Below are 18,367 nucleotides of genomic sequence, written 5' to 3'. Positions count from 1 at the left end.
AGTGATGATCAAGAGTTCATTATTCTAGAGCTTAGTATGCAAAGACACAAGTCTCAAGTATAGTCCAAAACTAATAGATAAATAGACAACGGAAAAAGACAAGCAGGCCATGAATGCTATTGGTAGAAGGTCCAAACCAAGGCCCAAGATCCAGAGTATCTATCCAAGTAGGGCAGAGTAAAAGTAGCGGAGTCCAAGCACTGGGGATGGAGGCTTGTGGTAGCTAAGGAGAGAGGAAAGGAGCTCTCAGGGATAAGGAGCTGTGTGGTAGGACAGTATCCTATTGTGGTGTCAGCTCTGAGGGACACTTGGTTTTGGCAGGCTCTTGGTTACCTTTTGCTTTTTTTTTTTTCTTTTTTTAATGAAGGGTCCCATGGACTGATCCTCCTGTTTCCCTTTCCATTGTCAATTCTAATGTTGCTTCTGACCAGATAGACTTATTCATAGCCCTTTAAGTTTTGTGATTTTTTGAAATTTACTGTTAGTAATCAAAGCTAAAATGGAGAACCATTAAATTCTCCTTTTTATATGTTCTCGATTCTCACCATTTTCCTCCCACATCCTCTTCAAACATCTCTGAATGTTCAAAGTCTTTATTCAGAGTAGACTGCAGTAATATATTCATCAGTGTTTTAGGAGAAAACTAGATTTGGACTGGGCTGGATAAGCTATCCCAGAACCTGAGGTAATGGTTCTGGGGAAAGGGACAGGATATGGCCTTGGTGTTGGGAGAGAAATGGTCCAGAGATCAGGAAACCTTCAAAGGAGGTTAGTGCTAGGATTAGGAGAGCCAGTAGTGGAGGAGAAGTAGGAGGATCCTCAGCATTTCCCCATCCGTTCCTCCTGACTCTCCATACTGAATCTGCCATTGCTAGACCCATCATAGAAGCCTTTGCCCTGGACCCTACCTGAGGTAAGTGTAGAGAAATTAGGAGCAGTAGTGTTGGTTCTAGGCAATATCTAGCCAAAGCAAAGGAAGAGAGGAGGGGAGTCCCAAATGGTGACATTAGGAACGAAAGGATGCTTCCTGAGCATCCAGTGGTCTTGCAAGGATGTATGTCAGTCAGCCATTGTGCTTTAGACCTTACGTCGCTTGAAATGCAGTACATAGATAAATTATCTTACTTAGTTAACACAAGTGCATGTTTAATGGAATTTCTTAATTCCTGGTAAACTGTAATTAAGAACTAAGGAACTATTTTTTCTTTTGGTTAATAGACAAACTGATTTGTTTTATATTAAATGTTTTCCATAGGTCAAGGTCAAGGCCTCGTCCTCGTTCCCATAGTCGAAGTAGTGAAAGATCTAGCCACAGAAGAACTCGTAGCCGATCTCGTGAAAGAGACCGTCGTAAAGGCCGAGAAAAAGAGAAGAGAGAGAAGGAGAGAGAGAGAGGGAAGGAGAAGGAATTACATAGCTCCAAGCGCGGGTGAGTGAAAATGAATCTGAAGCCAGAGTGATTCAAGCAGCATTCAACTGAATGCCTCTCTCAGGTTCTCATGGAGCCTCCCTTTCCTGCCTTAGTTTTTGGAGCATTTCACAGTGCAAGGAACGGTGAGAACAAATAATCATACCAGACCCTTCCTGGTTCTTATTTGACTGCTCCTGGTTAATTTGCCTCTGCACAAAGTATCTAAAAGATTCTTTGTAAGATACTCTGACCAGGTGTTCAAAACTTTGTCTCAGTTGGATTTTCCAAAATATTTAAATTGTGAATCCTTGGAACATAAGTAACTGAGAAATTCTGGCAAATCCTTGGAACACTATCATGTATACTTGCTTTTTCATGCATATAACTTGGAAGTATAAAACAAATTTTAAATTATTTGAATTTTCCTTGTTGTGGAAGGAGAGCAACTTGGCCTAGTGGATAGATAGCAGACCTTGAAACTTCCTGGCTTCAAGTCCTTCTTCTGACACAGAGTGGCTGTGTGACCCTAGGCAAGTCCCTTAACCTCTGTGCCCTAGGAAACTTTCTAAGTAAGTTGCAGAGAAGTTGTATTGCTAGAGGAAATTTCCTTCCCTGGGAGTTCCCTATACAGGTGAAGTCACAAATCCCAATTGCTATTCTTGTTGGAAAATAGTTACGAGGAAAGGATAAAGATGACAGAGAGGGGACTTTGTAACAGACTTTTATTTAGGAAAATCATATCTTAGAAATCTTACCTTAAAAAATTATTTTTGCTCACCATTACCTACTTTATTACTTATAAGATGCATGAGTTTACTGTAGCAACAGTTCCAAGTTCTGAGAAACTAGAGATTGAAACCTATTTCTTATCATCTATTTGAAATGAGAAGACTTTTAAAAAACCTTTAAATCAAAAGTAAGTTTCCCCCCGTAAAAGATTAATTTCTAGCTCATTGTTCTCATTTTGTACTCAGCAGGTGAATAATGAATCTTTCCATCAATTATACCCAATGTTACAGGCATGATCTTCTTTTGTCTTCTTCTGTTTCTTTATCCCCATGTGAATGTACTTACCTATTTCAATATAAAATAATTTTATTATCTCAGCCTTCATTGTTCAATTGAAGAATTTAATCAGTGCATTGAAAACATTCCCTTAAGATCTTCTTACATCTTGACTGCTAACTTAAAGGTTAAATGGATCACAGAATGTGAGAACTTTTTTTTTCTAAATTCCCTTCTTATTCATGAGGCCCTTATGACCCTTTTCATATCTGTGCATGTTTCTGTCTTTTGATTCTCTAATTTTGGGGAAATTCATTTAAAAAAAAAAACCGACCTTGTATTTGTTTTTAAGCACTAAATGTTAAACTTGTGAATGGAAAGATTTTATTTTTGGATAAATTAACTGCTGTTAATTTTTCTCCATGAAAATTGGTTATTTCAACTTCTTAGAAATTCCAAATTCAATTGGAGTCTGATATTTTCTCCTTCAACAAGCAGGGTTGAATTAAGAGTAAGATGGAGTCACAACAGGGAATGTGTCAAAATTAGGAAGTGTGCCTAATTGCTTAGAATGCTAGATTTCCAGTCAGGAAGACCTGATTTTAAATCCATACCACCTCTATGTTGCCATGGCCAAATTACTTAAACTTTTGGAGCCTCAGTTTACTCATCTTTAAAATGAGTGTGGCCATTCAGCCTGAGATCTTTATGGTCTTAATGAAATGACTTTATGGCCACAAACTGGTCTGTTTGTTGTGCTTTGGCCAATCTCTTCAGGAAGAGTTTCATGGCAAATAAATGCCACCTAATAGTCCCTTTTCAAGTACTGACTCCTCCCATTTTGGCCCAAATCAACAGTATCCTTCAGTTCTGGTGTTGATGTTCTTCAGCAGGTGATTCAGTTTCATTGCCAGTGGCCAAAGCCCAGAACCCAGAGGAACAGTGCAAGACCAGCCACAGCCTAGCAGTAGGTGAGCGAGTGATTCTAGTCAGGCCACCAATATAAGAGGCAAGAGGCCTTGCTCTTCAGGGTAAGGATGCAGCTAAGTCTACTTCCTATCTGGATTCGCAACAAAACATTCAGACCAAAATGAAGACTTAACAATGAAATCTTAAATAATGAGTGGTCCAAAGAACAGATCATAGAAACAATAACTGAAAGAAAATTATTGTAATGATGAAACAACTTATCAAAATTTCTGTAGTCCTCAGGGGAAAAATTACATCTTTACAATCATATATTAACAAAAGAAAAAGAGAATATTAATGAATATGCATTTAAAAATTAGAGAATTAACAAATTAGAAATTTGTGATTATAAATCAGATTTTTATCCCATAATGCCTGATACCTTACCAATTTAGTTGACTAATTTACTGCTAGTTTATTTTGGAAAGTGCTAGATAACTGGGAAGATAACAGGTAGAATGGGCAGTTTTCTTCCCCCCAAGAAAATCTAAGGGAAAGAAAAGAATGATTTTCCCTCTTTGCATTATACTGATTGGCTGGTCAACTTTCCTTCTGGTACCTTCAGGTCAAGATTTTTGGCATGTAGCTTTTCAGGAAGGCACCAGTTTTATAAAACTTTATCACAGATTTTTCCTGTTGTATTAATTTTCACAAAAATGACAGTTTCCTTTTTTTTGCATAAAAATTAAAAAAAAAACATAAAACAAGCCTAGTTTACCTAATTTTGTCAGGTGAATTTATTTTGGCAGTAAAAATTTTCTCAGTACACATGTATTTTCTAAAAACACATATATAGTTTCTCAATACACATATAATATATATGTTACATATATCTACACACACATATACATCTATGTTACTATGATGTCCCTGGATATTTATTTTCATCAAAAGCTATGACTTTATTCAGCACTGTGTTGAAGTGGTTTATAAAAGTTGTCTCAGAGAGTCTCAGTTGAAGCTTTTTAGATGTTGGTGAATAAAGTATATTACCTGGGTAATCTATGAAAGGCTGACTTTTGTGACTTCTAGAGCAAGATTTTGATCATATGACATAAGATGCTGTTGACAGTTATAAATCACATTAATGCAAGATTAGTTGGTAGTACATGTGTCAGTAGTATTAGTTGACATTTTACTTTTTAATCTGAAGTTGTAATGGTACTTTTTTTTTTTTTTTTTTTGCTTCTGGCCCTTTTTTTTTTTTAATTTTTTAACATTTTTATTTGAAGTTTTGAGTTCCAAATTCTGTCCCTCCCTCCCTGAAAAGGTAAGTGATCAGATATAGGTTACACATGTGCAGTTATGTAAACAATTTCCATATTAGTCATTTTGTACAAGAAGACTCGAAAGAAAAAAATGAAAGAAAGAAAGTGAAAAATACATGTTTCAGTCAACATGCTTCATCATTAGTCCTTTGGGATTGTCTTGGATCACTGGCTAAGTCATTCACAGTTCTTCATCAAACAGTATTGCTTTTACTATGTACAACATTCTCCTGGTTCTGTTCACTTCACTATGCATCAGTTCACGTAAGTCTTTCTAGGTTTTTCTGAAATCATCTTGCTTGTCATTTCTTATAGCACAATAATATTCCATCACAATCATATACCACAGCTATTTAGCCATTCTGCAATTGATGGGCATCCCTTTGATTTCCAGTTCTTAGCCACCACACACACACACACACACACACACACACACACACACACACACAAAAGCTGCTATAAATATTTTTATACAAATAGGTCCTTTTCCCTTTTTTTGGATGTCTTTGAGATAGAGACCTAGCAGTGGTATTGCTGGATCAAAGTGTATGCACAGTTTTATAACCCGTTGGGCATAGTCCTAAATTGCTCTCCAGAATGGTTAGATTAGTTCACAACTCTGCCAGCAGTGCATTAGTGTCCTAGTTTTCCCGCGTCCCCTCCAACATCCAGCATTTTACTTTTTTCATCATATTAGCCAATCTGATAGGTGTGAGGTTGTTTTAATTTGCATTTCTCTAATCGGTAATGATTTGGTAATTCTATCTTTAAGAATAGAGTTAGGGCAGATTTAATTTAAGTCAAAATACATTCAATTGTGATTTAAATCTTAAGTCACAAAATAGGAAAATTCTCTTACTCATTTTTCATTATTAAAATGCATTCTGTTTGTTTTGAAGTGACTTTAGGTTTGCCTTTTTGTGTCCTATCAAAACAATGGCTGCTAGACCCAGAAGTATATTCACCAAGATGCCTAGAATATTCTTCTCCAGCCTTGTGGTTTTACTTTCTTCCCTCTCTCCTCCTCCATTCTTGACATCTTACACTTTAATGGGTAGTAAGGTTTGTCTTTGAAAACACTAATCCACAAGTTAAGAACTTTCTCTTAGGTTGAATAGGCTCTTCCAAACAGACTAAGCATGGACTCCCATTGGTTTCTTTGATTTTCTGTAATCTTTCCAAGTATCTCTAGAGGAGAGTCTGACATGAGACCAGGCCCCTGTGGCTTTTTTGTGTTTTATAAACTTTACATTTAAAAATGAGCATCTATTTAAAAAATAGATCATTGGAAATTAGAATTTTTATGGCAGTGATTTCTTTGAACTCTAACAAATCTGACACTGACCCATGATTTTATAAGCATTTGTATTTGACAGAAAGCATTTCTAATGCCTTCCTGAAGGTAAAACTTCAACAGAGCTTCTTTCACAATGTGTTGGTCAAGAGTTTTCACTGTGGCCCTGGTGCCGTTCCCGTTGCCACCACATCTCTTTGTTGGATAACTTGGCAGTGCTCCAGCTGTTTTTCTTGCTCATTTTTATACAGTAAATTCCTGTTGGTAAGATTGTTCTTAACTAGAACTTGGCAGAAGATGTTGAGAGTAATTTGGGGATGTTGGACTTCAAGTTTTGACAGCGGTTACATACTCATGGAGCCTGTCATATTTTTCTTTACCTCTTCTTTATGCAGCAGGAAGTCATTTATGCTAATTTACTCTTATTTGCATATAGGTTATAGAGTTCTGTGGTGCAAAGCAAGCTCAGAACTCCTTTTAAGTGTCTGTTTAGATCAAAGCAGGTCTGTGTGATAGCTGTTGTCTGACACCAAGCTGTGTGGTGTTGTTTTCATTAAACATTTATCACACTTCCAATGCGACAGCAGGCAACTTTGTGCTTGGATAACATGTTTTCATGCAAAATTTATTGAAAAAGACGAGATGTTGTAAAGAGATCTTGTTGCCTTTCACCAGTGGCGAAGGGTAAATGTTTGATTGCAAGCTATTATACCTTTAACACAAGTAGTCATATTGCAAGCAAAAGAAGTTAATATTTATTTTATTAGGACAGATAAACAGAATGTACTCATATGCACTTAATGTATTTTTTAAACTTAAAATGACGTTCAGCTTGCTTATGTAAGGTTTTTGGCTTTATTTTGTTTCTAAGTTTTATTGGGAAAAAGACAAATGAAAGAAGAGCTAAGACTGCAACTCAGGGTTGCTGGGATCACAAAAGCAGCTGACTGAAGGAAGCACATTTGTACAACTCTGATTTTGCTTCTCTTTCTTTGTCACGGAAAATAATACTTGACCTAGAAAGAATTGAACAAAAATGACTATTTAGTTGAAACCCAAGGTAAGTAGGAAGATGATAATTGAGCATTTAGCTTTCTTTGATGAGTCCATGTTACCAGACCCAGACAAACTTCATCTCAGGTTGATGAAAGAACTGGCAGAGGTGATTGTTGAATGTATCAGTGATATTTGAAAGATGGTAGAGAAAGTGGCGGGGAGGGGGGACTGTAAAACTGGAGAAGGTTAAATGTCCTGATTTTTTAAAAAACCTAAGAACAGACGAGAAGAGGTTGTAATCTGTAAACTACCAACAATCTTGGCTTTGATTTTTGAAAAATTCTCGCATGTCTTGTTAAAGCAGCATTTAATGAACATTTAGAGAACAGATCATGGATGACTTATTTCACATCCTTTTTGTCAGTTATCATCTTGGTAGTAGAAGCGTGGGAAAAAGGGAGTAAGCATTGAGATCATGCCCCCTGTGTATCAAACACTAAGCTAAGCATATTTTACAAATTTTTTCTCATGTGGTATGAACTATTACTTAGATTTAGCAAAACATTTTGGAAATTCATGTTATTTTTGTGGCAGTGTGGTGGTAGATTTCGAACTGGTTGAATGACCCAGACCTAACAATTACTCATTAATGGCACTTTGGAAGGTGGTCTTCTGTGGAATGCCCCAGGGTTCTGTGCTTTGCCCTGAGCTCTTTAACATTTTATTCCTGACTTGGATAATGGCATGGATGGCATACTTATCAAATTTGCAGATGTCACAGAACTCAGAAGATACAACAAACATGTGGAATTACAGGATTCCAAAAGATCTCAACAAGCCAGAACATTGAGATAAATCTAATAAGATGAAATTGAATGTAGGTAAATGTAAAATTTTATACCTGGATTCAGCAGTCAGTTTCCTAGGTACAAGATTGAAGAGGTATGGCTAGAGAAGTTTATCTGAAGAAGTTCTCACCTTTTAGAGGACTGCCAACTCACTATGAGGCCATAGTGTCACACTACACCTAAAAAATCCAAGAGTGGTCATAGAATCCCAGCCTGGAGAAATGATATTATTTCTTCAACTTTGTCAGACTGCTTCTGGAGTATTCTGTTTGGTTCTGGAAGTATATTGGAGAATTGGAAAAGTGACTGGAAAATGACCATGTTGATTGAAGGGCCTTTAGATTATGCCATATGAAAATAGCTGAGGAATCATGTATGTTTAGCCTAGAAAAAGGAAGATGGGGAACATAGAATAGCTGTCATCAAGCAGTTGAACAGCAGTCATGGGTAAAAAACATTTGATTTTTTTCTGCTGGGCTCCAGAGGACAGAACTAAGAACAAGAGATGACCATTGCTAAGAGGCAGGTTTAGGCTTGATACACAGTTTTTGTTGTTGTTGTTATTGTTGTTGAGTCATTTCAGTTATGTCTGACTCTGCAACCCCATTTGGAGTTTTCTTGGCAAAGATATTGGAGTGGCTTGCTATTTCCTTCTCCAGCTCATTTTACAGTTGAGGAAAATGAGGCAGACAGGGTCAAGTGACCTGCCCAGGTCCTTACTGAGCCAAACCATCCAGGAGGCATTCTGACTAATGTAGTTGAGGGAAGGGGCAATAGGAGAGAAAAGAATTGGTCTGAAATAGGAAGAAATGAGTAAAGGAACCATCCATCAGTCCCCCACCTGCAGCTATATGTTGTGATCCCTAAGGCGATGGTAAGTGTGTGGAGCAGGTGAGGACAAATAATATTTTTAAAGGAAAAAAAAGGAAGAAGAAAAAAATCAGTAAAACTGATCAATATATCAAAAAAACTTGGAAATATATGCAATGTACCACATCCATGGACCTCCCACCTCTGCTTAGGAGTGGAGTGTGTAGGTGTGCTCTCATTTTTCTTTGTATTTTAGCAACATTCACTTTTAATTAGTTTTTGGTGGTTCTTTCCCTTTACATTGTTATGGTCATTGTGTCTATTGTTTTCTTGGCTCTGCTTATTTCATTCCATATCAGATTGTATAAGTCTTTCCATGCTTTTCCATAGTCAGTTGTTTCTTATAGTAATGTTATTGATATTCCATTACATTCATGCACCACAATTTGTTTAGCCATTTCCCAATTTATGAGCATCTATTTTGTTTCCCAGTTCTTTGCTACCACAAAAAATGCTACCATGATAATTTTGGTGTATGTAGGGACTTCCTTCTTATCGGTGACCTCCTTGGGATATAAACCGAATAGTAGAATCTCTGAGTCAGAAGATATTTGCATAATTCTAACTTAGTTTCCAAAAGAGTTTCATTGATTGAAAGCTGTACCAGCAATGTACTAATGTGCCTATCTTCCTACAACTCCTGCAACATTGACTATTCCAATCTTATGTCATCTTCCTTTTCAGAAAATACATTGCTGTTCCCTTTTTTTCTTTCTAGTGGGTGCAGAATAATGTTCTGTTTTTCAAATTTCCTTTTATTTATATTTGAATGACCTTCTCTTGTCTGCTTGCTAAACTTGTTGTTTGTCATTGGAATTACCTGTGGGTGATCTGTGGACTGGTGCCTTGTTTTCTGTATTTGAAAGTTCTAGGCAGTTTCCTGCATCATGGTGCAGAAAGTATCACTTGAACTATTTTTCCAGGAAAACTGTTATTCATTTTTTAATAATCAATTTATTTATTTTTAGTTTTCAGCATTCACTTTTGAGTTTTGAATTTTCTACCCCAACCTCTCCTCCCCCCTCCCCAAGATGGCATGCAATCAGATATAGGCTCTACTTATACATTCATGTTAAACAAATTTTCACATTAGTCATGATTTAAAAAAGAATTAGAACTGATAGGAGGAATCATGAGAACGAAGAAAAAATAAAACAACAAAAGAAAAGGAGAGCAATAGTAGGCTTCCATCTGCATTCAGAGTCCAGAGTTCTTTCTCTGGATGTGGATAGCATTTTCCATCATGAATCTTTTGGAGTTGTTTTAGATCCTTGCATTGCTGAGAAGAGCTAAGTCTATCAAAGTCAGTCATCGCACAATGTGGCTGTTACTGTGTACAATGTTCTCCTGGTTCTGCTCATTTTACTTAGCATCAGTCCATGTAAGTCTTTCCAGGTTTTTCTGAAGTCAGCTTGTTCATCATTTCTTATAGCACAATAGTATTCCATCACATTCATATACCACAACTTGTTCAGCCATTCCCCAGTTGATGGGCATCCCCTCAATGTCCAATTCTTTGCCACCACAGAAAGAGCTGCTATAATTATTTTTGTACATGTGGGTCCTCTTCCCACTTTTATGATCTCTTTGGGATACAGCCCTAGAAGTGCTGTTGCTGGGTCAAAGGGTAAGGGTATGCACATTTTGATAGCCCTTTGGGCATAGTTCCAAATTGCTCTTCAAAATAGTTGGATCAGTTCACAACTGCACCAACAATGCATTAGTGTTCCAATTTTCCCATATCTTCTCCAGCATTTATCATTGTCCTTTTTTGTTGTGTTAGCCAATCTGATAGGTGTGATCCAAACAACCTCAGAGTTGTTTGGATTTGCATTTCTCTAATCAATAGTGATTTAGCTGCTCATCATTTCTTATAGCACAATAGTTTCCATTACATTCATATACCACAATTTGTTCAGCCATTCCCCAATTGATGGGTATTCCCTCAATTTCCAATTCTTGGCCACCACAAAAAGAGCTGCTATTAACATTTTTGTACATATGGATCCTTTTCCCTTTTTTATGATCTCTTTGGGATACAGACCTAGAAGTGGTGTTATAAAACTGTTATTCTTAAAATGTGTCTGCTTATCTTCTCTTCAACGTCAGTGGCTTTGGCTTATGTAGACAGGAAGTGTTCTTTTAATGTTGCTGTCCTTGGATATTCTTCTAACAGATTTTCTCCCACTTCAGTACCTCTGTATTCTAAAATTCCTTCTTTGAGTTTTTTTTAATATTTTTTTCTTTGAGAGTTATAGCTTCTGATATTCACTCCTACTGTCTTCTTGTATGGATTTAAGCCATTTTGCAATATTTTGTTGTTTTTCTATGCTCTCTTGTAATTCTCTTGGATTCTTTGCTTCATCAAACATTGTTTCACTTTCCTTTATTTTCTAATATTTGTTAAGAGATGTTTGTTATCTCTCTGAGACTCTTGTATTCATTTTCTGTTCTAGTTTTAGGATCTTTTTTGTTAATATATATGGTTCTGCTTTGGGTTTTACTGAGTTTTCTTCCTTTTGCAATCTGTAGTATTCAGCCTTTCCCCCTTATACTCCTGGTTCTTTATTTTCTAATTTTTTCCTTTTTCCTGATGCCCACAGCCTTATGGGTCAGTTACAAAGTTGCCTGGGTCTACTCTCACACTGGGTAATTTATTTTTCACCAACTTAGGTTCCTGACCTAAATAACCTTAGAAAAGACAGAACTAGGGCCAGCTGTATTTCTATGCCCTTTCTCTCAGGCCCAGTACAGCTGCTTATGCACCACTCTGCCTCACTTCTTCCCTTGGCTCTCTACTTTTCCTTCTCTAATTGTATTGAATCAGTATGTTCTACTTGTGGAGTAGGGATTGGTAGAGGATGAGATGTGTTGGCAGAATATCTGAAGCACCCGTGGTGATCCCAGTATGGGTCCCCAGCGTAAACTCTGACACACTCCATTTGTGCGCCTTTGCTGGATCATGGAGGCTGATAGGTGAGGGGTGATGAGTGAATGTCTGGTATTCATAAGGATTTAGCCTTGTTGGGGTTCTACCTAGCTTGTAGTATTGGTTGTATGACTAAGAAATCCTCATATTATTATTAAATGATGAAATATAACATTTGTCAAGGGAAAATATAGCATTTGTTCCTCTTCATCAGCAGTAATTGTTAATATTTTTTCCTATCTGTTACTTAGCTTTAAAATAAAACTATCTGCTTTAATTTTTTCATTAGTCTACAAAATTTCACTAGTGTTTTCTTTTTTTATTAATTTATTTGGATATATCAATAATCACTTCCATATACTTTTGAGTTTAAAATTTTTCTCCCCCTTCCTCCCCACCACCCTCCCCAAGACGGCACACAATCTGATATAGGCTATACATTTACATTCATATTAAACATATTTTCACATTAGTGATGTTGTAAATAAAAATTAAAACCAATAGGAGGAACCATCAGAAAGAGGAAACAAAACACAACAGAAGAGAAAAAAAAATAGCAATTCGACTTCCATAGTTCTTTCTTTGGATGTGGATAACATTTTCCATCACAAGGCCTCTGGAGATATCTTAGATCCTTGTATTGCCAGGAAGGGTTAAGTTTATCAATATTAGTCATCACACAACATGGCTATTATTGTGTACAACGTTCTCTTGATTCTGCTCACTTCACTCAGCATCAGACCATACAAGTCTTTCCAGGTTTTTCTGAAGTCAGCCTGTTTATCATTACTTATAGCACAATAGTATTCCATCACATTCGTATACAACAGCTTATTCAGCCATTCCTCAGTTGATGGGCATCCTCTCAATTTCCAATTCTTTGCCACCGCAAAAAGAGCTGCTATGAGTATTTTTGTACATGTAGGTCCTTTTCCTGTTTGTGTGATCTCTTTAGGATATAGCCCTAGAAGTGCTATTACTGGGTCAAAGGGTATGCACATTTTTATAGCCCTTTGGGCATAGTTCCAAATTGCTCTCCAAAATGGTTAGATCATTTCACAACTCCACTAACGATGCATTAGTGTTCCAATTTTCCCACATCTTCTCCAACATTTATCATTTCCCTGCTTTGTCATGTTGGCAATTCTGATAGGTGTGATGTGGTACCTCAGAGTTGTTTTGATTTGCATTTCTCTAATCAATAGTGATTTAGAGAATTTTTTCATATGACTGTAGATGGCTTTAATTTCTTCATCTGAGAACTGTTTGTTCATATCCTTTGACCACTTATCAACTGGGAAATGGCTTGTACTCTTATAAATTTGACTTAATTCTCTATATATTTTAGAAATGAGGTCCTTATCAGAGAAAATTGTTATAAAAATTCTTTCCCAGTTTTCTACCTTCCTTCTAATCTTAGTTGCATTGGCTTTGTTTGTTCAAAAATTTTTCAATTTAATATAATCAAAATTATCTATTTTGCTTTTCGTAATGTCCCCTATCTCCTGTTTGGTCATGAATTCTTCTGTTCTCCATAGATCTGACAGGTAAACTATTCCTTGCTCTCCCAGTTTGCTTATACTATCAGCCTTCATATCTAAATCATGTGCCCATTTAGACTTTATTTTGGTATATGGTGTGAGATTTTGGTCTATGCCTAGTTTCTGCCATACTCTTTTCCAATTTTCCCAGCAGTTTTTTTTCAAAGAGTGGATTCTTATCCCAGAAGCTGGGATCTTTGGGTTTATCAAATAATTTCTTAGCCAGTACCAAGCAGTTTTGATGATTGCTGGTTTATAATACAATTTAAGATGTGAAATGGCTAGGCCACCTTCCCCTGCATTTTTTTTTCATTAGTTCTCTTGATATTCTGCACCTTTTGTTCTTCCAAATGAATCTTGTTATTATTTTTTCTAACTCTATAAAATAATTTTTAGGTAGTTTGATTGGTATGGCACTGAATAAGTAAATTAGCTTAGGTAGAATTGTCATTTTTATTATATTAGCTCAGCCTACCCATGAGCAACTGATGTTTTTCCAATTATTTAGATCTGACTTTATTTGTGTGAAAAGTGTTTTGTAATTGTGTTCATAGAGTTCCTGGGTTTGTTTCGGGAGGTAGACTCTTAAATATTTTATAATGTCTACAGTAAGTTTAAATGGAATTTCTCTTTCTATCTCTTGCTGTTGGGCTTTGTTGGTGATATATAGAAATGCTGATGATTTATGTGGGTTTATTTTATAGCCTGCAATTTTGCTAAAGTTGTTTATTATTTCAAGTAGTTTTTTACTTGATTCTCTAGGATTCTCTAAGTATAACATCATGTCATCTGCAAAGAGTGATAGCTTTGTTTCTTTGCCTATTCTAAAACCTTCAATGTCTTTTTCTTCTCTTATTGCTAAAGCTAACGTTTCCAGTACAATGTTGAATAACAGTGGTGATAATGAACATCCTTGTTTCACCCCCGATCTTATTAGAAATGCTTCTAGCTTGTCCCCATTACATATTATGCTTGCTGAAAGTTTTAGATAGATGCTATTTATTATTTTAAGGAAGACTCCATTCATACCTATGCTCTCTAGGAATGGGTGTTGTATTTTGTCAGAAGCTTTTTCTGCATCTATTGAGATGATCATGTGGTTTCTGTTAGTTTTGGTGTTGATATGATAAATTATGCTGATAGTTTTCCTTATATTGAATCAGCCCTGCGTTCCTGGTATAAATCCTACCTGGTCATAGTGTATTATTCTTGTGATAAGTTGCTGTAATCTATTTGCTAATATTTTGTTTAAAATTTTTGCATCTATATTCATTAGAGAAATTGGTCTATAATTTTCTTTCTCTGTCTTGACTCTTCCTGGTTTAGGTATCAGCACCATATTTGTATCATAAAAAGAATTAGGTAAGATTCCTTCTTCACCTATTTTACCAAATAGTCTGTATAGTATTAGAATTAATTGTTTTTTAAATATTTGATAGAATTCGCATGTAAATCCATCTGGCCCTGGAGATTTTTTCCTAGGGAGTTCAGTGATGGCTTGTTCAATTTCTTTTTTTGAGATGGGGTTATTTAAGTATTTTACTTCCTCTTCTGTTAATCTGGGGAATTTATATTTTTGTAAATATGTATCCATTTCATTAAGATTGTCAAATTTGTTGGCATATAGTTGGGCAAAATAATTCCTAATTGTTGTTTTAATTTCTTCTTCCTTGATGGTAGCTTCACCCTTGTCATTCTTGATAGTAGTACTTTGATTTTCTTCTTTTTTTTTTTAATTAGATTAACCAAAGGTTTATCTATTTTATTGGTTTTTTCATAAAACCAGCTCTTAGTTTTATTTATTGGTTCAATAGTTTTCTTATTTTCAATCTTATTAATTTTTCCTTTGGTTTTCAATATTTCTAATTTGGTGTTTAATTGAGGATTTTTAATTTGTTCTTTTTCTAGTTTTTTTAGTTGTATGCCCAATTCATTGATCTCCTCTTTTTCTATTTTATTTATGTAAGCATTTAGAGATATAAAACTTCCCCTAAGAACTGCTTTTGCTGCATCCCATAAGTTTTGGTATGTTGTCTCATTATTGTCATTCTCTTGAATGAAATTATTGATTGTTTCTATGATTTGTTGTTTGACCCAATCGTTTTTTAGGATTAGATTATTTAGTTTCCAATTATTTTTTTAGTCTATCTTTCCGTGGCCCATTATTACATGTAATTTTTATTGCATCATGATCTGAAAAGGATGTATTTAATATTTCTCCCTTTCTGCATTGGATTGTGAGATTTTTATGCCCTAGTACTTGGTCAATTTTTGTGTATGTGCCATGTACCGCCGAGAAAAAAGTATATTCCTTTCTATCCCCATTCAGTTTTCTCCAGAGGTCTATCATACCTAACTTTTCTAATGTTCTATTCACCTCCTTAACTTCTTTCTTGTTTATTTTGTGGTTAGATTTATCTAGTTCAGAGAGCGGGAGGTTGAGGTCCCCCACTAGTATAGTTTTGCTGTCTATTTCTTCCTATAACTCCCTGAACTCCTCCTCTAAGAATCTGGATGCTAAACCATTTGGTGCATATATGTTTAGTAATGATATGAGTTCATTGTCTATGGTGCCTTTTAGCAAGATGTAGTTTCCTTCCTTATCTCTTTTGATAAGATCTGTTTTTGCTTTTGCTTTGTCTGAGATCAGAATTGCTACCCCTGCTTTTTTTACTTCAGCTGAAGCATAATATATTTTGCTCCAGCTTTTTACCTTTATCCTGTATGTGTCACTCTTTTTCAAATGTGTTTCCTGTAAACAAAATATTGTAGGATTACGGTTTTTAATCCACTCTGCTGTACGCTTCCGTTTTGTGGGAGAGTTCATCCCGTTCACATTCACAGTTATGATAACTATCTGTGTCTTTTTCTCCATCCTTCCCCCCCTCCCATTTATGCTTTTCTTTCTCCTTTCTTCCCCCTTACCCCCGCACTAGTGTTTCTAGTGTTACTAGTGATTGGTGGAGGATGAGATGTGTTGGCAGAATATTTGAAGTACATGTGGTGATCCCAGTATGGGTCCCAGGTGTAAACTCTGACACACTCCATTTGTTCTCCTCTGCTGGATCATGGAGGCTGATAGGTGAGGGATGATGAGTGAATCTCTGGTATTCATAAGGATTTAGCCTTGTTGGGATTCTACCTAGCCTGCTGTATTATTGGTTGTATGACCAAGAAATCCTCATATTATTACTAAATATAACATTTGTCAAGGGAAAATGTAGCATTTGTTCTTCTTCATCAGCAGTAATTGTTAATATTTTTTCCTGTCTATTGCTTAACTTTAAAATAAAGCTATCTGCTTTAATTTTTTTACTAGTCAACAAAATTTCACTAGTGTTTTCTGTGTTCAATATGGTTTCATCTTTGATGTATTTGATACCATTTAGCATCAGTTGTTTCAAAATTCTAATTAAAGATTATATCTTACAATCTTATAAAGGTTACATATATATGACATAAATAAATTTTGATTAAAATTCCTATTATTAGTCTAATTCATGAACCTTAATTGCTATAGCTGACTTTATGTTGATTCAAGGCAAAGTTTTGTGTCAGAAAGTACGTTAGACTTAGAGCTTCTATTCTTTTGAAATGTTAAGCTGAAGTCCATGGTGACTGCCAGTTGTTCATGTCTGTGGATGCTAACTATTCTGTGCTGTTGTTATTTGAGCTTTAAAGGGATAACCTTAGTCTTTCAGGCAGATTTTTGTCTCCCCAAATAAGCTAGCAGTATGCTGAAAAGCTAAGTAATTACTTCTAATCTGTCATTACATATCTAATTTATACCTCATTGTAAAGCACTTTGAGTGCCTGAAATATGAATGATGCTAAATCAAACCAAAGCAATCTACTTGTTATCAAAGAAAGCTAGTTTATCCTCTTCTCACAGGCTTTCTCCCCAGTCCAGTGATCACAGGAGTGACATTCTTAAAATGGAACAGATTAGAATAGATCGCAGAGCGTTGATTGACGTGTCAAGTAAACCTTAGTCAGCAAACCAGAGACTCAGAAGTTTAACCTGCTCAGATTAAATGGAAGGAGAATGTGGAATAGCTTGGCATTCCTATAATGATATATGTTTCTGTCCTGATTTGATATTGTAGGACAGCTTAATAGCAACTGGTTTAAATGTTCTTAGAATCCTAGTAAATGAAGTGAGTACAGCCAGATTTCAAGAAAAGCTTATGTGTTTTTGAACAGCATTAGATATGGCATAGGGTACACTTTTCCACAAAACGAGAATAAGTTATAATGCATTCCATTCATGTAAGAGCTGTTGGCTCATCTTAGATTTCAATGCATTGAGAGTATATCATGAAATAAAAATTCCAGATGGTGTCATTGAGGTTAATCTTTTTCATTTTGTGCTAAGGAGATAGTCTTTGTGTTCTGATCTTGCATATAATGACAGGAAGATGGGGATGAATCTTAGTTAGAGGTTGGATCTTATTTATATATGTAAGCCCAAAGCCCCTTCTAAATTCCATTATACATGTGATGATCAGTAATGTAATAGATACAGTTAGAGAAATACTTTGAGTGATGCTCTATCCTTTTTTTTTTTTTTAAATTCCTGGAGGAGGATTTGAAATTGCTACTCTTTAGCACCAGGTGATAGGCCAGCCTATAATAGACTGGAAACAGATTGTATATTTATCAGTTAGATGAGCATGGAGATTGGCATTTTATCTAATTATGGAAGATAAAAAGGAAATGAAATCATGTTAGAAAAAATATTGATGTACAATAAGAAGGGTTGTGTGTTTGAAATAAGCCAGACCTACATTTGTGATGGAAGACAATAAAATGAGATGAATAAGTCTTTCTGAAATACACCAACAGTCATCATTAAGATTTCAGCCAATATATACATTATATAAATTATATAAAGAGGAAGAAAAATATTGAAGTTTTCTATGTGTGAGGTTGATCATGCCTTGTAACAAATCGGTAACACAAGCATTTATTAAGGACTTACTGTGTTCCAGGCACTAGCTGGGGCAGGGACAGTGAGGAGGAGAGATTGATAGAGGCCTTCCTCAGAAGGTTGGTTTAGAGCTGAGTCCTAAAGAAGCCAGGAAAGCTAAGAGGTGGAGGTGAAGAGATAGAGCACCCCAGGCATGATGACAGGCCCTAAAAAGGCACAGAGTCCAGAGATGGAGTGCCATGTTTGAGGAAAAACAGAAATGTTAATGTATCTGTCTCATAGACTTCAGGAAGCGGGGTAGAGTAG

The 18,367-nt window shown here is 35.8% G+C and overlaps 1 protein-coding gene across 1 annotated transcript in view; it reads left to right on the top strand.

Annotated features, from left to right (window-relative positions):
* Positions 1 to 18,367, top strand: part of RSRC1 (arginine and serine rich coiled-coil 1) — a 405,819-nt gene that overhangs the window by 102,621 nt on the left and 284,831 nt on the right. The window contains exon 5 of the mRNA XM_027875787.1: positions 1,256 to 1,429. Coding sequence (XP_027731588.1) covers positions 1,256 to 1,429 — 174 coding nt within the window. The remainder of the gene's footprint in view (positions 1 to 1,255; positions 1,430 to 18,367) is intronic.

This window comes from Vombatus ursinus, unplaced genomic scaffold (assembly GCF_900497805.2).
Source record: "Vombatus ursinus unplaced genomic scaffold, bare-nosed wombat genome assembly UNPS02014810.1, whole genome shotgun sequence".
Lineage (NCBI taxonomy): Eukaryota > Metazoa > Chordata > Mammalia > Diprotodontia > Vombatidae > Vombatus > Vombatus ursinus.
This window is presented reverse-complemented; position numbering and strand designations above follow the sequence as displayed.